Here is a 20,603-nt window from a genome sequence, read left to right as displayed (position 1 = left end):
TGGAGGCGGAGCCACGTTGTTCCCAGGGCCCCGCAGCCCCGGAAAGGAAGGGACCCGGCCAGGGGCCAATCAGAGCCACCGGTGCAGCTCCTCAGCCAATGGCGAGCGCGACAGCCGTGGGAGCCGGTTCCACACGGGAGGATTAGAGGGGTCGGGAAGCGGGCGGACGTGGTGGGAGGGAAGGGGGCTTCCGGCGACTCCACCCTGCCATCCGCCAGAGGCTGGTATTCTAGGGCGGGCCAGCACGGGGTCTGGGGACGGTGGCCGTTTGGGGACAGAAGCCGCTTCGCCGTTTTCCTCACCCCTCCGCCGTGGGCAAGTGGGACCGCCCAAGATGGTGGCGCGAGCCCGGGCGGCGGCTCCGCTCCCGATCCCCCCCCCCAACACCACGTGGTTCCGTCAGGGCCGCCGCGCCGCTCCCAGCCCGCCCCCCCTCAGGTCCCGCGCGGTGGTGTGGGCGGTGCTGGCGTCGCAGGTTTGCGAATGGATGCACAAATTCTTACCGTGGACAGGTCCCGAGACCACAAAGCTGCGTGAGAGGGAAGACTTAGTGTGGCGACCTGGTTCTTAGTTTTGAGACAGGGTCCAGGCTGGTTTCGAACATACTGCACTGGCCTGATTGGCCTAAAAGTCAGGGAGATCCTCCCGCCTGACCTGCTGAGCGCTGGGCTTACAGTGGGGCCCGACGGGGGTGGGAAGGGTCTTCGGGGAGTACTGGACGTTACTCAGATGTTCCATAAAAATAACAAATAATAGCCCACCCAGGGCCGGGGGGGGGGGAGGCGATGGCGCACTCCTTTAATCTCAGCACTCAGGAGGCAGAGGCAGCCTTGTCTACAGAGTGAGTTCCAGGACTGTCAGGGCTACACAGAGAAACCCTGTCTTGAACCAATAATAATAATAACCCAGACTTGGTTACCGACGCACTGTGATCCCAGCACTCCGGAGACGGTCATCCTTGACGACGTAACAAGTTTGAAGCCAGTCTGGGCTACTTAAGACTGCCTCAAATAATGATGATGACGTATAATTATATAATAATATAATTATCATTATTTTTAAAATTATAACCTGCCAGACTTTGCCTGCATCTTCATCACATTACACCAATGGTTTCATTCATCTCAGTGACTTCCGCCACCATTATTTTCTTTCCTGTGGACAGGGAACTAGGGGACAATAATGACAGGAGCCAGAGCCCAAACTAGAAATCAGGTTGGAAGAACCAAGTTGGATGGCCCCAAATTTTGCTTCTAGCCCATTAGCTCCCAAGCACTGACTTACGTTCATAGTCTAGCACAAGTCATTCTGAACTCTACAGAGGTTTTCTGTGCACACCCAGTCCCCACTCACCCCACCAGGGCTAATGGCTTCTAAAACACCCACTTGCTCCTGGCCTCAGGAAATGCCTCAGTAATAGTTTGTTATGTCAGCCTCAGGTGGTCCTCCCCTTGCTCCCAGATAGGGTTTCTCTGTGTATCCTTGGCTGACCTGGACTCGATTTGTAGACCAGGCTGGCCTTGAACTCACAGAGATCCGCCTGCCTCTGCCTCCCGAGTACTGGGATTAAAGGCGTGTGCCACCACAGCCAGCTTGGTTTTTGGTGGTACAGTGGAGTGGGAGTAGCCTTTCTATAGGCTCAAGATACTATTGGATGGCATCCCTAGCCTTTAGGTTGGTTGAAATTAGCACTCTGCTATGTTAATAGATTGGAAAGGTTTTTTTTTAATAATTTTTTTTAAATCTTTAATCACAGAGTGATAGTTCTGACATCAAGGCGGGCAAGAAATGGCTAGCTGTCCCAAGAACTAGAACCAGCTCAAGATAAGGTAATACCCACCTCCTCAGTTTTGGCCAGTCAAGTCGACTTTACATTCACAGCTTCATTTTAGTTTTCACTTACATGGGTTTAATACGGAAGCAGGGTTTTGTTTTGTTTTTCATTTACTTTATCTTTCGCATATTTGAAGTCCTTGATTAAATTCACAGATATGGAAGGCCAATTGTAAAGCAAACTAAGTATAACCCTTTACTATAAAGAGGAAACAAGCTGGGCAATATGTCACGCTTCTGTGATCAGAGCCCTTGGGAGGCTGAGGAGCATGGTCAGTTTGAGGCCGACTTGAGCTATACACTAAGACTATTACAAAAACAAAACATTAACAGCAAAATCCACTCAGGCGGTGGTTGGCGCACAGCTTTAATCCTAGCACTCAGGGAGGCAGAGGCAGGCCGATCAATGTGAGTTCGAAGTCAGCCTGATCAGCAAAGCGAGTCCAGGACAGCCAAGGCTACACAGAGAGACCCTGTCTCGAAAAATAAACATAGATACATAACCCAAGTGAAATCAAAACAGGAAGCAGTTCTCCACCTGCAGGCCCTAGGGGGATGGGAGGGGGAGGAGATCCTGGAGCACCAGATTGTATATTCAGGTCTTGGGGGTTCCTGTTGTGAAGTAAACACATTCTGCTTCCAGCTCTGATGACTAACTTGGAGTACACCAGCTGTCCAGTCCAAAACAACCAGAGAAGTTGGATTAAGGTTTCTGGTTGTTGTTGTTGTTTTGTTTTTCGAGACAGGGTTTCTCTGTGTAGCCCTGGCTGTCCAGGACTCACTTTGTAGACCAGGCTGGCCTCGAACTCACAGAGATCCTTCTGCCTCTGCCTCCCTGAGTGCTGGGATTAAAGGAGTGCGCCACCACTGCCCTGCAACAAAAACATTATTAATCCTCCCGTTTATTCTTTCAACACATTTTATTTTATTTTGGTTTATGGAGACAGGGTTTCTCTGTGTAGCCTTGGCTGTTCTGGAACTCACTCTGTAAACCAGGCTGGCCTCAAACTCACAGAGACCCACCTGCCTCTGCCTCAAAAACTGTGTCTCAAAAAACCCAAAAAATAACAAACAAACAAACAAACAAACCCAAACCAAAACAAACCAGGTTGTAAGGTGCTTCAGGTCTGGAGAAGCCAATAGCTCTGTGTGTTGTGGGCACCAGAAACTGTTTGGAGAAGAGGTGAAAGGCTGGAGGAGGTTGGAGAACTATCTGACAAGGCTTTTGGAGGCTGAGTTCGGGAGCTGACACCTTGTACCTGTAGAGACGGAGAGGCAAGAGATTTCCAGGCAGGCCTGGGGACCTCCAATTCAGAGATTTTACCCACATTTGAGATCTCAGAATGTTGTCCCTACACCTGAGACGACGCCACCACCGCCCCGCCCCACATACAAATGGCCAGCCTCATCCACGAGGCAATGTCATTAGAGGGCATGAGGGCACAGCTCAGTGGGACAACATGTACGTAGCATGGAAAAGGTCCTGTATCCCATCTGTATCACCAAAAGCAGAGAAAAATCAAGCCTTCAAAGGCTACATATTTGGGGCTGGAGAGATGGCTCAGAGGTTACGGGCATTGACTGCCCTTCCAGAGGACCTGAGTTCAAACCCCAGCACCCACATGGCAGCTCACAACTGTCTGTAACTCCAGTTCTAAGGTATTTGACACCCTCACACAGAGACAGGCAAAACACCAATGTTTATAAAAAAAAAATTTTTTTTTAAGGTTACATATTTTCAACCAGGCGCAGTACATGACTGTAATCCCAGCACTGGGGGAGGCAGAGGCAGGCAGATCTATGTGATTGTGAGGACAGCCTGATCTACAAGGTAAGTCCAGGACAACCAAGGCTACACAGGAAAACCCTGCCTCAAAAAACCATAGGCACAGGCCTGTAATCCCAGCACTCAGGGAGGCAGAGGCAGGATGGATCTCTGTGAGTTCGAGGCCAGCCTGGTCTACAAAGTGAGTCCAGGACAGCCCAGGCTATACAGAAAAACTGTCTGGAAAAAAAAACAAAACAAAGCAAAAAAAAAAAAAAACCCAAAAGGTTACACACTTTCAAAAAGTCCTAACATAATGATAATCAGCCAAGATGTTGTTTTAGTATTTCTTTATCCTGTGAAGTCCTTCCAGAATGGGGTTGATAGGAAGAAAGTAACTGGTGAGCCACAGGAGGCAAGAGTAAAGGATAGGCTTCTGTATCACTGGCAATGCCCAAAGCTGGAGATGGGTTCACTGTTCAATACAAGGAAAAGCTGTAAATAGAATGACCCTTCATTACCTGGAGCCTTGGACTCAGCCCCAAGCCAACTTGGTGCTTTTGGGAGGAAGGGGGCTACACAGATTTGTGACTATTCTCTGGACAGCCACCCTGTATAAGTGCTCCAGGTGGCTTAGCGCGCTCGCTCGCTCTCTCTCTCTCTCTCTCTCTCTCTCTCTCTCTCCCCTCTCTCTCTCTCTCTCTCTCTCTCTCTCTCTCTCTCTCAGGACCAATTAGAGCAAGGTAGATCTGAGCCTGCCAGAAGGAAAGGGCCTCACAGAGAAAGGAAGAAAGAAATGAAAGAAAGAAAGAAAGAGAGAGGAAGGAAGGAAGGAAGGAAGGAGGAGAGAGAAAGGCAGAAAGAAAGAAGCCCTGATCTCAGCACTTTGGGAGGCAGAGGCAGGCGGATCTCTGAATTCGAGGCCAACCTGGTCTACAATGGGAGTCCAGGACAGCCAGGGCTACAGAGAGAAACCCTATCTCGAAAACCAAACCAAACCAAACAAAAACAAGCCCTGAGCTCTATATAAGCATGGAACTAGCCAGGCAAATAGAGGAGGGCCCAAACCAGTCCTAGAGAGGAGGACAGGCCCTCTGGGGGGCCCTGGAGGACTTGCTTCCCTTGTGGTTTATTGCACTTCCTGTTCCCTTGCTCACTGCGGAAGTTCCTCTTCTTACCCTGCACCCAGAGCTTAGTTGGAGAGGACTAGGGCAGAAGGCCACCATGAGTGGTGGCCCTGCAGGAGGCCGGCCTGGAGGCCGAGGGGGAGCAGCGGTTCAGCAGAATATTCCTTCGAACCTTCTCCAGGACCATGAGAACCAGCGACTCTTTGAGCTGCTTGGCCGAAAATGCTGGGTGAGTTGGGGGTCTCTTGGTCCTCCCGGTCGCCTTCTCTGTCCTCCTCTTCCTCTCTACCTCTTCTTCCTCCTTTTGCCTCCTGCCCGTACCCGTTCTTCCCTGCTCCTTCTTCTTCCCCTCGTCTCCCCCCCCCCTCCTTTTTCCCCTTTATCTCCTCTCCCAGGATTCACTCACCATAGTTTGTGGATCCCGGAATTATCTTGGTATCTACACATCTTCCTTCTGGCTATAGCTCTTTCCCTAAGCTCATGACAGCTGCAGACAGGCCAGGACCAGGCCTGTCCCCCACGACAGACCTCACTGAGCAGCTGCTCTCCCCTCCTAGACACTGGCCACTGCAGTTGTTCAGCTGTACCTGGCACTGCCCCCTGGCGCCGAGCACTGGACCATGGAACACTGTGGGGCTGTGTGCTTCGTGAAGGATAACCCTCAAAAGTCCTACTTCATCCGTCTTTATGGCCTTCAGGTGACTCCATCCTCCCTGCCTCCCCACCCCCACCCGCCACCTCACCTCCCCACCCCCGCCAGGAAAGCTAGTTCCCAACCTGCAAACTCAGTTTTTGTTCATAGCCCCCAATCCCTTGTTCATATCAGTGAACCCCCGAGCTTCAGTACTGAAGACCAATACAGATCCCGAGTTGTGTTTTCTCATTCTGAGTCTGAGCTGGCCGACTTTAGAAAGTCCGTATTAAGATCGTCATCTGCTCCACAGACTTCCCCAAAGTACTATACCTGACCCTCAGCCTCAGATCTGTTCTAAATCCAACATGTTGAAGAGTCTTAGGGCTAAACACACACACACACACACACACACACACACACACACACACACACACACACACACACACCAGCCTACCACTTCTGCCTGGGTCTTGCTGGGAGGTGGTGGCCCATGACTTTAATCCCAGCACGCAGGGAGACTGAGAGGCAGGTGGATCTCTGTGAGTTCGAGGCCAGCCTGGTCTACAAAGTGAGTCCAGGACAGCCAAGGCTACACAGAGAAACCCTGGTCTCAAAAAAAAAATCAAAACCAACCAACAAATGTAGCCCTGGCTGTCCTAGACTCACTTTGTAGACCAGGTTGGCATCAAACTCACAGCAATCGGCCTGCCTCTTCCTCCCAAGTGCTGGGATTAAAGGTGTGGGCCTGGCCACCACGCCCAGTCCCAAACAGAAAGTCTTAGGACTAGAATCTTAAATTCAGTTTGGAGCCCTCAATTCCTACATATAGGCCTTGAACCCCAAATCTAAATTTCTCACATCAGTGTCTGATTCTCAGACTGAACCCCAATCCTCCACATCAGACTCTCATAGTGAGCTGAAGATCTCCAAGTAAGGCCCTGGGGTACCAAATCTGGACTCCGTGCTCCCTGGCCAGAAAACAAAGGTCTGCTACCCAGGGTGCCTGCATGCTAGTGTCTTCCCCCACCCCCTCCAGGCTGGTCGGCTGCTCTGGGAACAGGAGCTGTATTCCCAGCTGGTTTACTTCACTCCGACCCCCTTCTTCCACACCTTTGCCGGAGATGTAAGTGAACAGCCAGCCCCCTTGGGCTGTAGTTGGGGTGTAGGGAAGAGAAGAGAAAGTGGGCGGGATGCTAGAAGTTTGCTGACCCCAAGATATATATATATAGGACTGCCAAGTAGGACTGAACTTTGCGGACGAGAATGAAGCCCAGGCCTTCCGGTCCTTGGTGCAGGAGAAGATACAAAAAAGAAATCAGAGGCAAAGTGGGGGTAAGGAGGCTTTGGTGATGGTTGGGGAGATGGGTCAGACAGAAGTGGGTGCGTGGGTGTGAGGCTAGAAAAGCTCCTCTCCTGGTTTTGGCTCTCACTCCACCTATTTAACCACAGAAAGACGCCAGCTACCACCACCACCAGCCCCAACCAATGAAGGTCAGTCCTCTACCTCAAGTAGACATTATACAGGACTAACCCAGAAACCTGTGGCCCGATTGTGACAGATTTGAACGCATTCCATTTTTCCAGAGAGAAGAGGAGGGCTCCCGCCTCTTCCCCCACATCCAGGTGGAGACCAGGGCGGTGAGTGGTGACTCTCGTGTCTCTGGAGAGATGGTGGGGAGGCTGTAGGTGAACCAGTAGTTGGGTGAATCTGCAAATGTGTCGAGAGGTGGATGGGTGGATGGGTGGATGGGTGGATGAATGGAGAGATGAGCATGTTGACAGATTGGTGACAGATAGATGACTAAATTGGGAGGGCAACTGATGATTATGTACATATATATATATATATATATATATATGTTAGTATTGGGAGAAATGGATGAATACATACTTGTATTCAAGTAATACATAGATGGTTCAGTGAACACAAGAATGGGCATGTAAAAAGATGAATAGTGAATAAAGACATACATGAGAAGCCAGACGTGGTGGTGCATATCTGGAATCCTAACACTCTGGGAGGCAGAGGCAGGTGGATCGCTGTGAGTTCAAGGCCAGCCTGGTGTACAGAATGAGTTGAGGACAGCCAAGGCTACACCAAGAAACTCTGTCTTGAAAAACAAACAAACAAACAAAAACTTGGTTAAGAAAAGAAACAAGGGCTGGAGAGATGGCTCAGAGGTTAAGGGCACCGACTGCTCCTCCAGAGGTCCTGAGTTCAATTCCCAGCAACCACATGGTGGCTCACAACCATCTATATAATGTGATCTGACGCCCTCTTCTGGCCTGCAGGTGTATATGCAGGCAGAGCACTGTATACATGATAATAAATAAATAATAAATCTTTTAAAAAATTGTAAAAAAAAAAAAAAAAAGAAAGAGAAAGAAAGAAAGAAAGGAAACAAGCCGGGCGTGGTGGCGCACGCCTGTAATCCCAGCACTCAGGAGGCAGAGGCAGGCGGATCGCTGTGAGTTCCAGGCCAGCCTGGTCGCTAACACAGAGAAACCTTGTCTCAAAAAACCAAAAAAAGAAAAAAAATAGAAAGGAAACAAACGAGAGCTGGTGAGATGGTTTGGCCCTTGCTACAAGCCTAGAGACTGCAGTCTATCCTGCAGAATCCACAGAGACAGGACAGAACCAACTCTACAACGTCCTCTGACCTCCACACATGTGTCTTGCATGCAGGTACACACACACACACACACACACACATACGTGTGTGCGCATGAGCATATACTCATACACAATAATAAATTTGAAAGAGCTAAGTCACAAAACTGAGACCAGTGACATAATATTCTACCCAGGGAAGATTAAATGACTAAACAAAGGAATAACTGTGTTTGTTTGTTTGTTTGTTTTTGTTTTTCAAGACAGGGTTTCTTTGTGTAATAGCCCTGGCTGTCCTGGACTCACTCTGTAGACCAGGCTGGGGCTCAAACTCACAGCGATCCCCCTGCCTCTGCCTCCCGAGTACTGGGATTAGAGGCCTGCGCCACCACGCCCAGCACGAATAACTTAATAAGCCACTTAGCTGGCCAGCCAGAGAATAAATGAGTCAGTACTTGAAGGCTAAGGATGGATACATGAATCCGTGACCGTGGGTGTGTTTTGGGAATCCATCCACTGACCCACAGGCCTTGCTTAGACCCCTGCCATTCGTTTCCTCCATAGCCAGCAAACTTCTCCAGCAGTCTTTCTTGCCCCCCGTGCTTTGGCTAGTCGTTGGTGAACTGGTCAGTGGTTTGTTTGCTCACATTGTTTTTTCCACAGGCCCATCAGGGGGTCCACTATCGCTAGGACTTGTGACAGTCGACATTCAGAACCCTGACATCACAAGCTCACGATATCGTGGCCTCCCTGCGCCTGGCCCCGGCCCAACTGATAAGAAGCGCTCAGGGAAAAAGAAGATCAGCAAATCGGATATTGGTGCACCAAGTGGATTCAAGTGAGAACTTCTCCCTTTGTGAGCCCAAAGAGCCCTGTGGGTGGGGAAGCATATAACAACAGGTGGACAGCTGAGCCAACGGAAGGATGGGCAGATGAATGGATGAGTGAATTAGTAGGCTGAAGAATGAAGGGGTAGGTGATTGGTTGAAGGAACAGAGGCGTCAAGGGTAAGTGGGCAGGTAGATGGATGGGTGAGTGGATGAGGGTACAGACAGATATGCAGACTGGTTGGCTCACAGACAGAGTGGATGGGGATAGAGAAATAGTCAAGTGGATCAGTGGATAGTTTATGATAAGGGAACACACGTGGAGATCAAATGTAAAAATGCAAAGGATTGCCAAGCATGGTAGGGCACTCCTGTAAACGCAGCTCTTCTGAGACAGAAGCATTAAAGCCAAGGGTTCAAAGCCAGCTTCAACTAACTTAGAAAGTTAGAGGTTTGATACGGGGAGGGGAGGGCGGGGGTGTATCGGAGATAGTGACAGTGGGAGGCAGAGGCAGGCAGGTCCAGGACGGCTAAGGCTACATAGATAAACTCTGTCCAGAAAAACGAAAAGGGGGGGTGGGGAAAGAGGTGAGAGAAGACTCTGGGCCTTCACTGACACCCCCTTCCCTTCCCTAGACATGTCAGCCATGTGGGCTGGGACCCTCAGAATGGATTTGACGTGAGTAGCTCCAGAGACCCCTGGCCTCCACCCAGCTTCCACATAGACCAAGGCTCAGACCCCACACCCAGACCTAGGCCTTCCCACAGCCTTCTTGGATATCCCCTTGCGATGGATACGGTGATAATCTGTGCCCCTTCTTCATGCACTTTATTCTTTCAACCCCGTTCTGCCCTTTCTCCACTGGAGCAGGTCAACAACCTAGATCCGGATCTGCGGAGCCTTTTCTCCAGGGCGGGAATCAGCGAGGCCCAGCTCACTGATGCAGAGACCTCCAAGCTTATCTATGACTTCATTGAAGATCAGGGCGGGCTGGAGGCTGTCCGGCAGGAGATGAGGCGCCAGGGTGAGCTATCTTTTTCTCTGGTCCTGGGGGTTCTTACCCCAGAAATACACTTGAAGGCAGGGTGTGGTGGCGCACGCCTTTAATCCCAGCACTTGAGAGGCAGAGGCAGGCGGATCGCTGTGAGTTCGAGGCCAGCCTGGTCTACAAAGCAAGTCCAGGACAGCCAAGACTACACACACAGAGAGAGACCATGTCTCGAAACCCCCCTCCCCGCAAAATACATTTGAGTCACTCAGTTTTTCATGGAAAAGAATTAAGAGTGTATCGTAGGGGTACTTAGTTTACAAATAAGAAAAAAAAGAAGCTAAAAAAATACCCAGTAAAAATGTGTTCTTTCCCCCTGTGTAGAACCACTCCCACCACCACCACCGCCATGCCGAGGAGGAGGAGGAGGAGGAGGAGGAGGAGGAGGAGGAGGAGGAGGAGGAGGAGGAGGAGGAGGAGGAGGAGGAGGGAGCCAGCCCCAGCGACCTCCTATTGTGGGGAGTAATAAGGGTCGCTGTGGTCCACTGCCCCCTGTACCCACAGGGGGTGCCCCACCTCCACCAACACCCCGGGGGCCCCCACCCCCAGGCCGAGGGGGCCCTCCACCACCACCCCCTCCAGCCACTGGAAGATCTGGACCACCACCTCCTCCACTACCTGGAGCTGGGGGATCAGCAGTGCCGCCGCCCCCGCCCCCACCCCCCCCACCACCTCCTCCACCCTGCACTGGGAATGGGCCAGCCCCTCCCCCGCTTCCTTCTTCTCCGGTGTCTGGGGGATGCCCAGCACCTAGTGGGGGCCGGGGCGCGCTTTTGGATCAAATTCGGCAGGGAATTCAACTGAACAAGGTAAAGATGGGCAGGCTAGATAATTAGGGGTCTGTGTAAGTCAGGACATAATTAAAGTCTCAGGTGATGCTGCAGGGCATGGTGGCGCACGCCTTTGATCCCAGCACTGGGGAGGCAGAGGCAGGGGGATCTCTGTGAGTTCGAGGCCAGCCTAGTCTACAAAGCAAGTCCCGTACAGCCAAGGCTAACACAGAGAAACCCTGTCCCCTCCCCAAAAAAAGTACCAGGCATTGGGGGGAGTCCCTTGATAAATTGGAGAGTGGTGTGGTCCCTTGAAAGGGTGTGTGTGAGAGAAGAAATGAAGAAAGGGCAGTTAGAAATGTTCTCACAGCCCTGAGCCCTCTGTGCTCCAATCTCTTACTGCAGACTCCTGGAGCTGTAGAGAGCTCAGTACAGCAACCACTGGCTCAAAGGTCAGAGGGCCTCGTGGGTGCCCTGATGCATGTGATGCAGAAGAGGAGTAAAGTCATCCATTCCTCAGGTGAGCCCACGACGCCAGGATCATGACCTGACTCCCAGGCCTAGCTAGAACTGGCTTGAAACCAGCCTCATGTGTCACTCTTAACGGTGACGCTGGAGGCCCACGTGGTGGTATATGCCTGTAATCCCAGTGAGGAAGGAGGATTGGGTTTTTGTTTTGTTTTGTTTTGTTTTTTTGTTTTTGGTTTTCCAGAGACAGGACTAACTTTGTAAACCAGGCTGGCCCTGAACTCACAGCGATCTGCATGCCTCTGCCTCCCTGAGTGCAGGGATTACAGGCGGGTGCCACTGTGCCCGGCTGAGGAAGGAGGATCTTGAATTCCAGGCCAGCCCATCAGAAACCAAAAACCAAAAACCAAAAACCAACTATTGACAGTAGAAGCTGGAGAAATGGCTGAGTGGCAGAGGGAGAGGGAGGGAGAAAGAAAGCATTTGGCTAGCATGCTCAAAGCCTTAGGTTCCATTCCTAGCAATGAAAAAAATGGTATTAGCATAAAATTTCCTTTTGCAAGCCACAGCAAGGCTGGTGCCTTCCTCAGTGTGTTAGCATCAAGTAATCAGGCAACAGTAATAATTAAGTGTATCCTTGAAATTAATATTAACGTATGTCCGGGTGTGTCCACAATATGAACATTAACCACATATGGTCAGTGACACGAACATTCAGTGTGTGACAAGACTTTCCCTGGGGAGACAAATCACACACCATCTACTCACCCTAGATAAGGAGCCCCAGACAGAGCGAGGTACTACGTGAACCAATGAGTTTTATTGGGGCTGCTTACTGGAATAGGGGTAAAGGGTTCTGGGAGCAGACATGACTCAGGGGACAGCTGCATCACCAAAGCCCACCCCTGCTGAGTGACGGATCATGAAAGCTGGGAACCCAGAACACACTGCACAGCCTGCAGGCAGCTCGAAAGGCTGGAGAGTGTCATTTCCAAGTGACTCATTTGATCTAAACATCTCCCAGGCAGCTGGCCTGGTGTGAGTCTTCTCTGTGCATGGCCAGTGGGAGAGTGACTCATTTTATCTTTGCAACAGGAAGGGGCCTGTTGAATCTGGTCAGTTTCAGAGACTCCTGAAGCTGTTTTGAATTGTTTACCTTCTGGCTTAAGGAAATGGAATAGTTAAATCTCCTATTATAAAGAACTCCATCTTTGGTTAAGAGTGCTGGCTGCCCAGATGGCCCCTCACAACTATCTATAACTCTAACTCCAGGGGATCCAGCGTCCTCAGGCCTCCACAGACCCCAGACTCATATTTGATGCACAAATGTAGATGCAGGCACACACTCATACATAAAATAATAAACTTCAGAAAAATATGAGCTCAAACCGGGCGTGGTGGCGCACGACTGTAATCCCAGCACTCTGGGAGGCAGAGGCAGGTGGATCACTGAGAGTTCGAGGCCAGCCTGGTCTACAGAGTGAGTCTAGGACAGCCAAGGCTTCACAGAGAAACTCTGTCTTGAAAAATAAAACAATCAATAAATAAATGAGAGAGAGAGAGAGAGAGAGAGAGAGAGAGAGAGAGAGAACATGTGATAATAAAATATAGCCTTTTTGTCAAAAATATGGAATGATGCTTCATGAAGTTTCACGTCATTGTACATGCTAATCTTCTCTGTGTCATTCCATATGCTCTGTATGTACTGTCCAGCACTAACCTAACCTTTCTACAATGTTAAGAACCAAATGTGCCAATTATACGGTCATTAACCCAGTATGTGAGAGTAATACTAATCTTGGCCTGTTTCCAATAAATTTAGAACAGGTTAACGATAATGTCATTAACTTTGACTTCACTATATATATTTGTTTGTTTGTTTTCCGAGACAGGGTCTCTCTGTGTAGCCTTGGCTGTCCTGGACTTCCTTTGTAGACCAGGCTGGCCTCGAACTCACAAAGATCCACCCACCTCTACCTCCCGAGTGCTGGCATTAAAGGCATGCGCCACCACTCCCGGTTGACTTCATAATATTAATCTAAGTATTTTCTTTTTTTGTTGTTGTTGTTTTTTTTTTTTTAAGATTTATTTATTTAAGTATACGGCGTTTCACCTTCATGTATTATGCCTGTCCACCAGAAGAGGGCACCAGATCTCACTGTAGATGATTGTGAGCCACCATGTGGTTGCTGGGAATTGAACTCAGGACCTTTGGAAGAGCCGGCAGCGCTCTTAACCACTGAGCCATCTCTCCATCCCCTAATCTAAGTATTTTCACAAGCCTAATGTGAATCCATTATGTAATACCTTTTTTTGTCTTTGTTTTTGCTTTGTTTTGTTTTTTTCAAGACAGAGTTTCTCTGTGTAGCCTTAGCTGTCCTGGGCTCGCTTTGTAGACCAGGCTGCCCTCGAACTCATAGAGATCCACCTGCTTCTGCCTCCCAAGTGCTGGGATTAAAGGTGTGTGCCACTGCGCCCAGCTCATTATGTAACATCTTAACAAATGTCATCGTTTGACAATATTCTCATTAGGCTTCCCTCTGAATCAATAATATTAGCATTAATTCACCAAGAAACCATAATAAATCACCCCACTTTCGCTAACATTGAAACTTGTCCGCTGGGCGTGGTGGCGCACGCCTTTAATCCCAGCACTCGGGAGGCAAAGGCAGGCAGATTGCTGTGAGTTCGAGGCCAGCCTGGTCTACAAAGCGAGTCCAGGACAACCAAGGCTAACACAGAGAAACCCTGTCTTGAAAAAAAAAAAGAAAGAAAGAAAGAAAGAAACTTGTCATATTAAGTATCAAAGGGCTACATGATACTGAGCATCTGGTCTTCTGCCTCCACCTCCCCAGGGCTGGGTGTGCACCACTACTCCAAGTTTATGTGGTGCTAGGAATCAAGCCCAGTGCTTTATTTCTTGAGTGCTGGATGAATTGTCTACCGCCTGAGCCACATCCATAGCCGTGCATATTTTTGCACTTATTTCTTTTGTGTACATGTGTGTGTATGTATGCCGGTACACATGTGGCTATCTGAGGACCACACATGTGTAGGAATCAGTTCTCCCCTTCCACCTTATGAGTCCCAGGGACAAAGCTAAGGTTGTTTAGGCTCAGAAGCAGGTGCCTTTATTTAGAGTTTTTTAAAAGACAGGGTCTGAGGCTGAGTGTGGTGGCACAGGGCTGTAATTCCAGCACTGTGGGAGGCAGAGGCAAGCAGATTGCTGTGAGTTCAAGGCCAGCCTGGTTTACAAAGGGAGTCCAGGACAGCCAAGGCTACACAGAGAAACCCTGTCTCGAAAAACAAACAAACAAACAAATAAATAAATAAATAAATAAATAAATAAGGGAGTCCAGGACAGCCAAGGCTACACAGAGAAACCCTGTCTCGAAAAACCAATAAATAAATAAATAAATAAATAAATAAATACAGGATCTGGCTATGTAGCCCAGGCTAGCCTAGAACTCAACTATGTATAAGCTAGCCTGGTCTCAAATTCATGATCCTCCTGCCTCAACCTCTTGAGTACTGAAGTTATATGTGTGCAGCTCCATGAATGTTGGCTGTTTGTTTGTTTTGGCTTTTCTCTTTTTTTGTTTTTTTTGGTTTTTCAAGACAAGGTTTCTCTGTGTAGCCTTGGCTGTCCTCGACTCACTTTGTAGACCAGGCTGGCATAGAACTCACAGCGATCCACCTGCCTCTGCCTCCTGAGTGCTGGGAGTTAGAGGCACATGCCACCATACTACTGTGCCATTAAAAAAAAAATACTGCATGACTTGAATTCCAGCTAAAGCCCCCCTCCCAATCATCTCTATTTTGCCCGTAGCAGAAAACTTCAGCCCCCCATGGCTGTCTTTACCTAATAGGCCATAGGAGCTGTCTGGGGCCTTTTGAACCTACCCTGAGTCACACTCTGACCCTTTCTTCCTCCAGATGAAGGGGAGAGTCAGATGGGTGAAGATGAAGAGGATGATGAATGGGATGACTAAACCCTTGTTCCTTCCTGTAGTCTGGTAGTCCTGCTCACTCCGTCCTCCCTCTGCTGACCTGATCCCCCTCCACTACGAGCTTCCCAGTTCATCTGTGTTTGAACCTCACACCTACTCTAAACCCGGCATCCAATCTCAAACAATAAACTTAAGTTCTCACCACTCAGGGATTAAAAAGAAGGTAATACATTTTTGTGTCTCTGAGAGTGCACTCATTCGAGTCCTAAATGAGTGATCTGGGCGGGGCATGGTGGCGCACACCCTTCAATCCCAGCACTCTTGGGAAGACAAAGGCAGAATTCGAGGCCAGCCTGTTCTACAAAAGAGTCCAGGATAGGCAGAGCTACACACAGAAACCCTGTCTCGAAAAACAAAACAAAACCAAAATGTGATTTGGGTTTCTTTCCCCCACAGTTCCTTTTGTACATTGATCTTATTTTGCTTACTGAGCCTTTCATGTGTATGTTCACTTATTCCTTTAAGCTTTCAGTCAGGAAGCCTATATTTCTTTCCCTCCCCTCCCTTTTAAAGAGGCATGAACATTTATTATGATTTAAGGAAAACAGACTTTGACAGTATTGTGATCCCTAGGCTGTCCTCCCCACACACGGGGCTTAAGCAATCCTCCTGCTTCAGCCTGCTAAGAGCTGGTATGTATATGCATGTACATGTGTGCACACGCATGTACGTGTGCGCCCACATGAACGAGAAAGCAGTTTGTGTCTGTGTAGTATGTGCATAGGCCAAAGGTTGTTATTGGATATTGTCCAGGCTGGTTTTGTGTCAACTTGACACAATTTAGAGTCATCAGAGAGGAAGGGACCTCAGTTGTGGAACTGGCTCCAAAAGATTTAATGGTAGACGGCATGTTTTCAATTAGTGATCAATGGGGGAAGGCCCACCCTAAGGTGGGTGATGCCATCCTTGAGCTGGTTGTCCTGGGTTATAAGAAAGCAGGCTGAGCAAGCCATGGAGAGCAAGCCAGTAAGCAGCACCCCTCCATGGCCTCTGTATCAGCTCCTGCCTCCAGGTTCCTGCCCTGTTGAGTTCCTGTCCTGACTTCCTTTGGTGATGGAACAGCAATGTGGAAGTGTAAGCTGAATAAACCCCGTTTCCCCCAAGTTGCTTTTTGGTCATGGTGTTTTGTTGGTGCTGTAATAGAAACCTGAATTAAGACAGTTCTATCTCTCAATTGCTCAATTGTAAGATTGTTTTATTTTTATTTTGTTTGAGACAGTCTCTCTATGTAGCTCTGGCTGCCCCAGAACTTGCTATGTAGACCAACTAGGCTTGAACTCACAGACATCTGTCTGTCTCCCAAGTGCCACCGTATCTGGATTCGTTTATTTCCCCCGCCCCTTCCCCCGGTCTGAAATGACTGTCTTTATTGCTTGTACCGTACAAATATGAGGAGTAAGGAAAGGCCAGTAGGGATGGGAGAGAACTGTCAGGTAAACATAGACACATAAAAAGAAGAAAACTGATTGATGACCCCATACCATCCCCGACCACCTCACCTTACTGTCTTTCTGAAATTAGCCTAGTCTGAGGGGTTGCTGTGGGAGAGTAAAACCAGAAAACTGAATTCCAAACATCCAGAGATACTGTGGAGGGGGAGACATGGCCAGAGCAGCAGGTGCATCCTCTGCACCCGCTGCACCCCATGGGATGAAATGCTCAGGCTGGGGTTGAGTCCTGAGCCCACTCACACACATGCTACATACAGCCATGGGCACCTGCATCCCAGGAACCTGAGATGCTCACTGCTAGAGCAGGGTGCATGCTGGTACCCACAGCACTGACACAAAACCTCACTCACATATTCACTTTAAGGCTCCAAAACAGGGGCCTGGAGATGAGGCTGCCCCCACCCCAATGTGTACCAGAGATACCTGTCCCCATCTCTGTCCCCTCTCAGACCCCAGTCAAGCCCAAGAGGCCCAATACTGTCTTGGTGTGAGATGTGTTAACAGCCAACGTTGGCTTCCCTCTGCTCCAGGCAGCTTCCCTCAGCTTCCAAAGGCCTCTGCCTGTCGCTAGACAATATTGCTTTTCTGTCCTAGGCAGGGTGGCAGCAAACAGACTGCCCAGATGACACTATAGAAGGCAGCTGGGGTGCCGGGGGTGGGGTGGGGACTTCTTCCAGATGTGGCCTCTGCTGACTTGCTCCCAAATTCAGGTGACTCCATGGCTCTCCACTTCACCTTCTTTGGAGGCTGGTGTTTAACGACCTCACTCTCAGTCCTCCCAACACTCATCGGGGAACAGAGGAGAGGCCACAGGAGAGGGCTGCTAGGACCCCTAAGTCTGGGCAAGAACTGAAAAAAACTGGATGCAGGATGAGGGGAACAGGGAAAGGGACACAAACCAAAAGGCAAAATAAAGTTGTCTTTCATGACGGCCATGCTTGTGTCCCGTGGTGGCAGAGGGCTGCTCCCTCTTGGATGCTGGCCGAGTAGGAGAACTAGGGGACGTGCGTTCGCTGGTCCAGTTCCAGCGAGGCCAGGATGTCATAGCCGTCTGGGGGTGTGATTGTGATAGACTGAGCAGTGAACTCGTCATCGAAGTACCTCGTGTCCGCTTCAGAAGTGACCCGAGGTTTGAAGGGTGGCAGGAGCTTTTTCTGAACCACATCCGGCCAGTTGATGGCTGAGGAAGAACCTGTGCTCCATGACCTCCTTCGCATCTCTGGGACCTCCTCTGAGCCTCTGCTTAGGGTCCATCTTCAGCAGCCCAGCAAGCAGAGACTTGGCTTGTGGTCCAAGTGAACGTGGGAGTCGGATCACCTCCATGAGGATGAGGTTGAAAAGGTCTTGGTTGTAGAAGGGCAGGCGACTGCACATCATCTCGTACATGACCACACTCAGCCCCCACCAGTCCACCACACACAGTCATTGTCCTCCAGCACCTCAGGCGCCAAGCATTCCGGGGTACCACAGAAGGTTTTCATGGTAGCCCCATCACTCATGCCTTCTTTGCACAAGCCAAAGTCAATGATCTTGATGTGGCCATCTTTGCCCAAGCATAAGGTTTTCCAGCTTGATGTCACGGTACACTACATCCCTTGAGTGCAAATACTCAAGAGCCAATACTGTCTCTTCGCCATAAAAGTGTGCCTGATCCTCCGTGAAGACTGCTCCCGGGAGAGGTGAAAGAAGAGCTCATCCCCGTTGGCATCCTCCCTCACAAAGCAGAGGCAATCGTGGGTCTGGAAAGCATACTTCAGTGCAGTAAGGAAGGGGTGCCCGGTATTCTGCAGGACCCGGCTCTCAGTGACTGTGTGGACAACTTCATCCTTGGCTATGATGACCTCCTTCTGCAGGATTTTCATGGCATGATAGCGGCCAGTGGCCTTCTCCCGCACCAGGATGACTTTGCCAAAGGTGCCCTTGCCAAGGAGTTGGAGATCATCAAAGTCGTTCATGGTCCCTTTGGTTGTGCCTTGTTGACAGCCACCTCCATCAACTCAGATGTGGAAGAGTCACTGGGGGAGCCACACTTGTACTCCATGGCATCCTCCCCTGGGCTCCGCTGCTTCAGGCTGTTGGTGAGCATCTGGATAGCCTGCATCCACTCTTCTCTCTCATCTGGAGAGTCTACATGGAAGGTCCTCTTGATGGCTGTGGTCCAGCCTGGTCTACAAAGAGAGTTCTAGGACAGCCAGGGCTATTACACAGGGAAAGCCTATCTCAAAGAACAAAAACAAACCAACAAACAAAAAAGAAAAAACCAGAAAGAAAGAAAAGAAAAAAGATATATATTTTAAAATATTTTATTTAATTTTAGTTTATGTGCATTGGTGTAGGGGTGTCAGATCTTGGGGTTACAGACAGTTGTGATCTGCCATGTGGGTGCTAGGAATTGAACCCGGGTCCTTTGGAAGAGCAGGCAGTGCTCTTAACCACCGAGCCATCTCTCCAGCCCCAGAAAAAAAGATATTTTACCAATATTGTTTAGCTGTCTAAACAAGACCTGAACAATAGCAATAATATCAATAGACATGGTATCATGGAAGGGGGTAGTTGCACAGGGCCCCATCTCTAAACAAGGAATTATGAACCTGGCTTTTTACCTGGGTGCTTGGCTCCAAGTCAGGCCTTCAGGTTTGTATGGCAAGCCCTTTACCGTCAAAGCCACTAGCCTGTATTTATTTCCTTCTGGCTTTTTTCTTTAAACAAGCCTTAATGGCCAGCTATGACTACAGGCCCAGGAGATGAGAGACAAGGAACAAGAAAGATATTTACTGATAGTGCTCCCTGCTGTGGAGTGCTGAGGCAGAGATAAAAGTCAGCATTCTGCTGCTGCAGGATGGGAAGACCAGTTTGCAGCGGGTGACAGATGGGCTAGATCTGAAGGAAGAGAAGATAAGGGCAAGTGTCTTGGGGACAAAGCATTCCAAGTGGAGGAGCAGTTCAAGCAAAAGTCTTAACGCAGCCAGGCATGGTGGCGCCTGCCTGTAATCCCAGCAAGGCCAGCCTGATCTACAAAGCGAGCCCAGGACAGAGAAACACTGTCTTGAAAAAAACCGAAACCAAAGCCAATGAGGGGAAGGAAAAAAAAAAAAAAGGTCCTACCTCCTACCATAAGAAGCTTGGCATGAGGATGCATGCCTAATGAGTAGGAAAGTCCTTTAGTTATACTCATAATTCTCCCCTCCCCCATCCATGTCCTTGCTGTTTTGAGAGAGGGTTTCATGTCCTGGTCTGGAGCTTCTTGGGCTCGCTATACAGGTCAGCTCAGCCTTGAACTCTTCTTCTTCTTCTCCTCTTCCTCCTCCTCCTTCTCCTCCTCCTCCTCCTCCTTTTGTTCTTTGAGACAGTATTTCTCTGTGTAATAGCCCTGACTGTCCTGGAACTCTCTTGGTAGACCAGGCTGGGGCTCGAACTCACAGCTCACAGATATCCACCTGCCTCCGCCTCCCAAGTACTGGGATTAAAGGCGTGTACCATCACCCCGACTTCAGCCTTGAACTCTTGATTGTCCTGCCTCAAGTGCTAGCTAGGATTAGAGGTATATGCCACCATGCCTGGCTTTTACTTTCCAGTATGACAGTATGAGATGAAGTGCACAACGAGTACTGTCACCCCCCCACCCCACCCCCACCCCCACCCCACACATACACAGCAGGATTCTGAGTCTGACTGGCAGTACCACCCTCTCAGTCAGAGAATTTTACCTCTGCCCAGTTGCCAGGACACATGAAGTTTCACCTTCCCTAGGGTCCAGGCACAATGCCTCACCCCAGCTTGCTTCCTAGCCTATGCATTGAAAATAGCAATATAGCCAGGTGTGGTGGCATGCACCTTTAATCCCAGCACTCAGGAGGCAGAAGCAGGTGGATCTCTGTGAGTTCAAGACCAGCTTGGTCTACAAAGTGAGTCTAGGACAGCCAAGGGTACACAGAGAAACTCTGTCTCAGAAAAAAAAAAAGAAAGAAAGAAAAAGAAAAGAAGAAAGAAAGAGAGAAAATAACAATATTACAAGTTACCAGCTGAGATCCCACTGGCCCCCACTTCAGGCCTTTTCC

The 20,603-nt window shown here is 49.5% G+C and overlaps 1 protein-coding gene and 1 pseudogene across 2 annotated transcripts; one reads left to right on the top strand and one right to left on the bottom strand.

The window, feature by feature from the left end:
- The first annotated feature begins 4,769 nt into the window (after window positions 1–4,769).
- On the top strand, window positions 4,770–15,238 carry WAS (WASP actin nucleation promoting factor). The gene is made up of 12 exons (XM_084790619.1): window positions 4,770–4,954; window positions 5,283–5,423; window positions 6,396–6,482; window positions 6,589–6,691; window positions 6,809–6,850; window positions 6,944–6,997; window positions 8,634–8,808; window positions 9,434–9,476; window positions 9,669–9,822; window positions 10,171–10,655; window positions 11,022–11,136; window positions 15,021–15,238. The coding sequence occupies exons 1-12, from the start codon at window positions 4,823–4,825 to the stop codon at window positions 15,074–15,076; spliced, it is 1,587 nt and encodes a 528-aa protein (XP_084646745.1). The 5' UTR covers window positions 4,770–4,822; the 3' UTR covers window positions 15,077–15,238.
- Window positions 15,239–17,512: 2,274 nt separating this feature from the next.
- Window positions 17,513–19,684, bottom strand: LOC311602046 (RAC-beta serine/threonine-protein kinase-like; annotated as a pseudogene). The gene is made up of 2 exons: window positions 19,651–19,684; window positions 17,513–18,708 (listed from the first exon to the last, which is right to left on the bottom strand). The product of its transcript is annotated as an RAC-beta serine/threonine-protein kinase-like (transcript).
- Between the last annotated feature and the right edge of the window lie 919 nt (window positions 19,685–20,603).

This window comes from Acomys minous, assembly GCF_964271855.1.
Source record: "Acomys minous genome assembly, chromosome: 7".
In the NCBI taxonomy this organism is placed as follows: Eukaryota; Metazoa; Chordata; class Mammalia; order Rodentia; family Muridae; genus Acomys; species Acomys minous.
The sequence above is the reverse complement of the archived record's forward strand: the minus strand, read 5'-3'. Positions and strand labels throughout refer to the sequence as shown.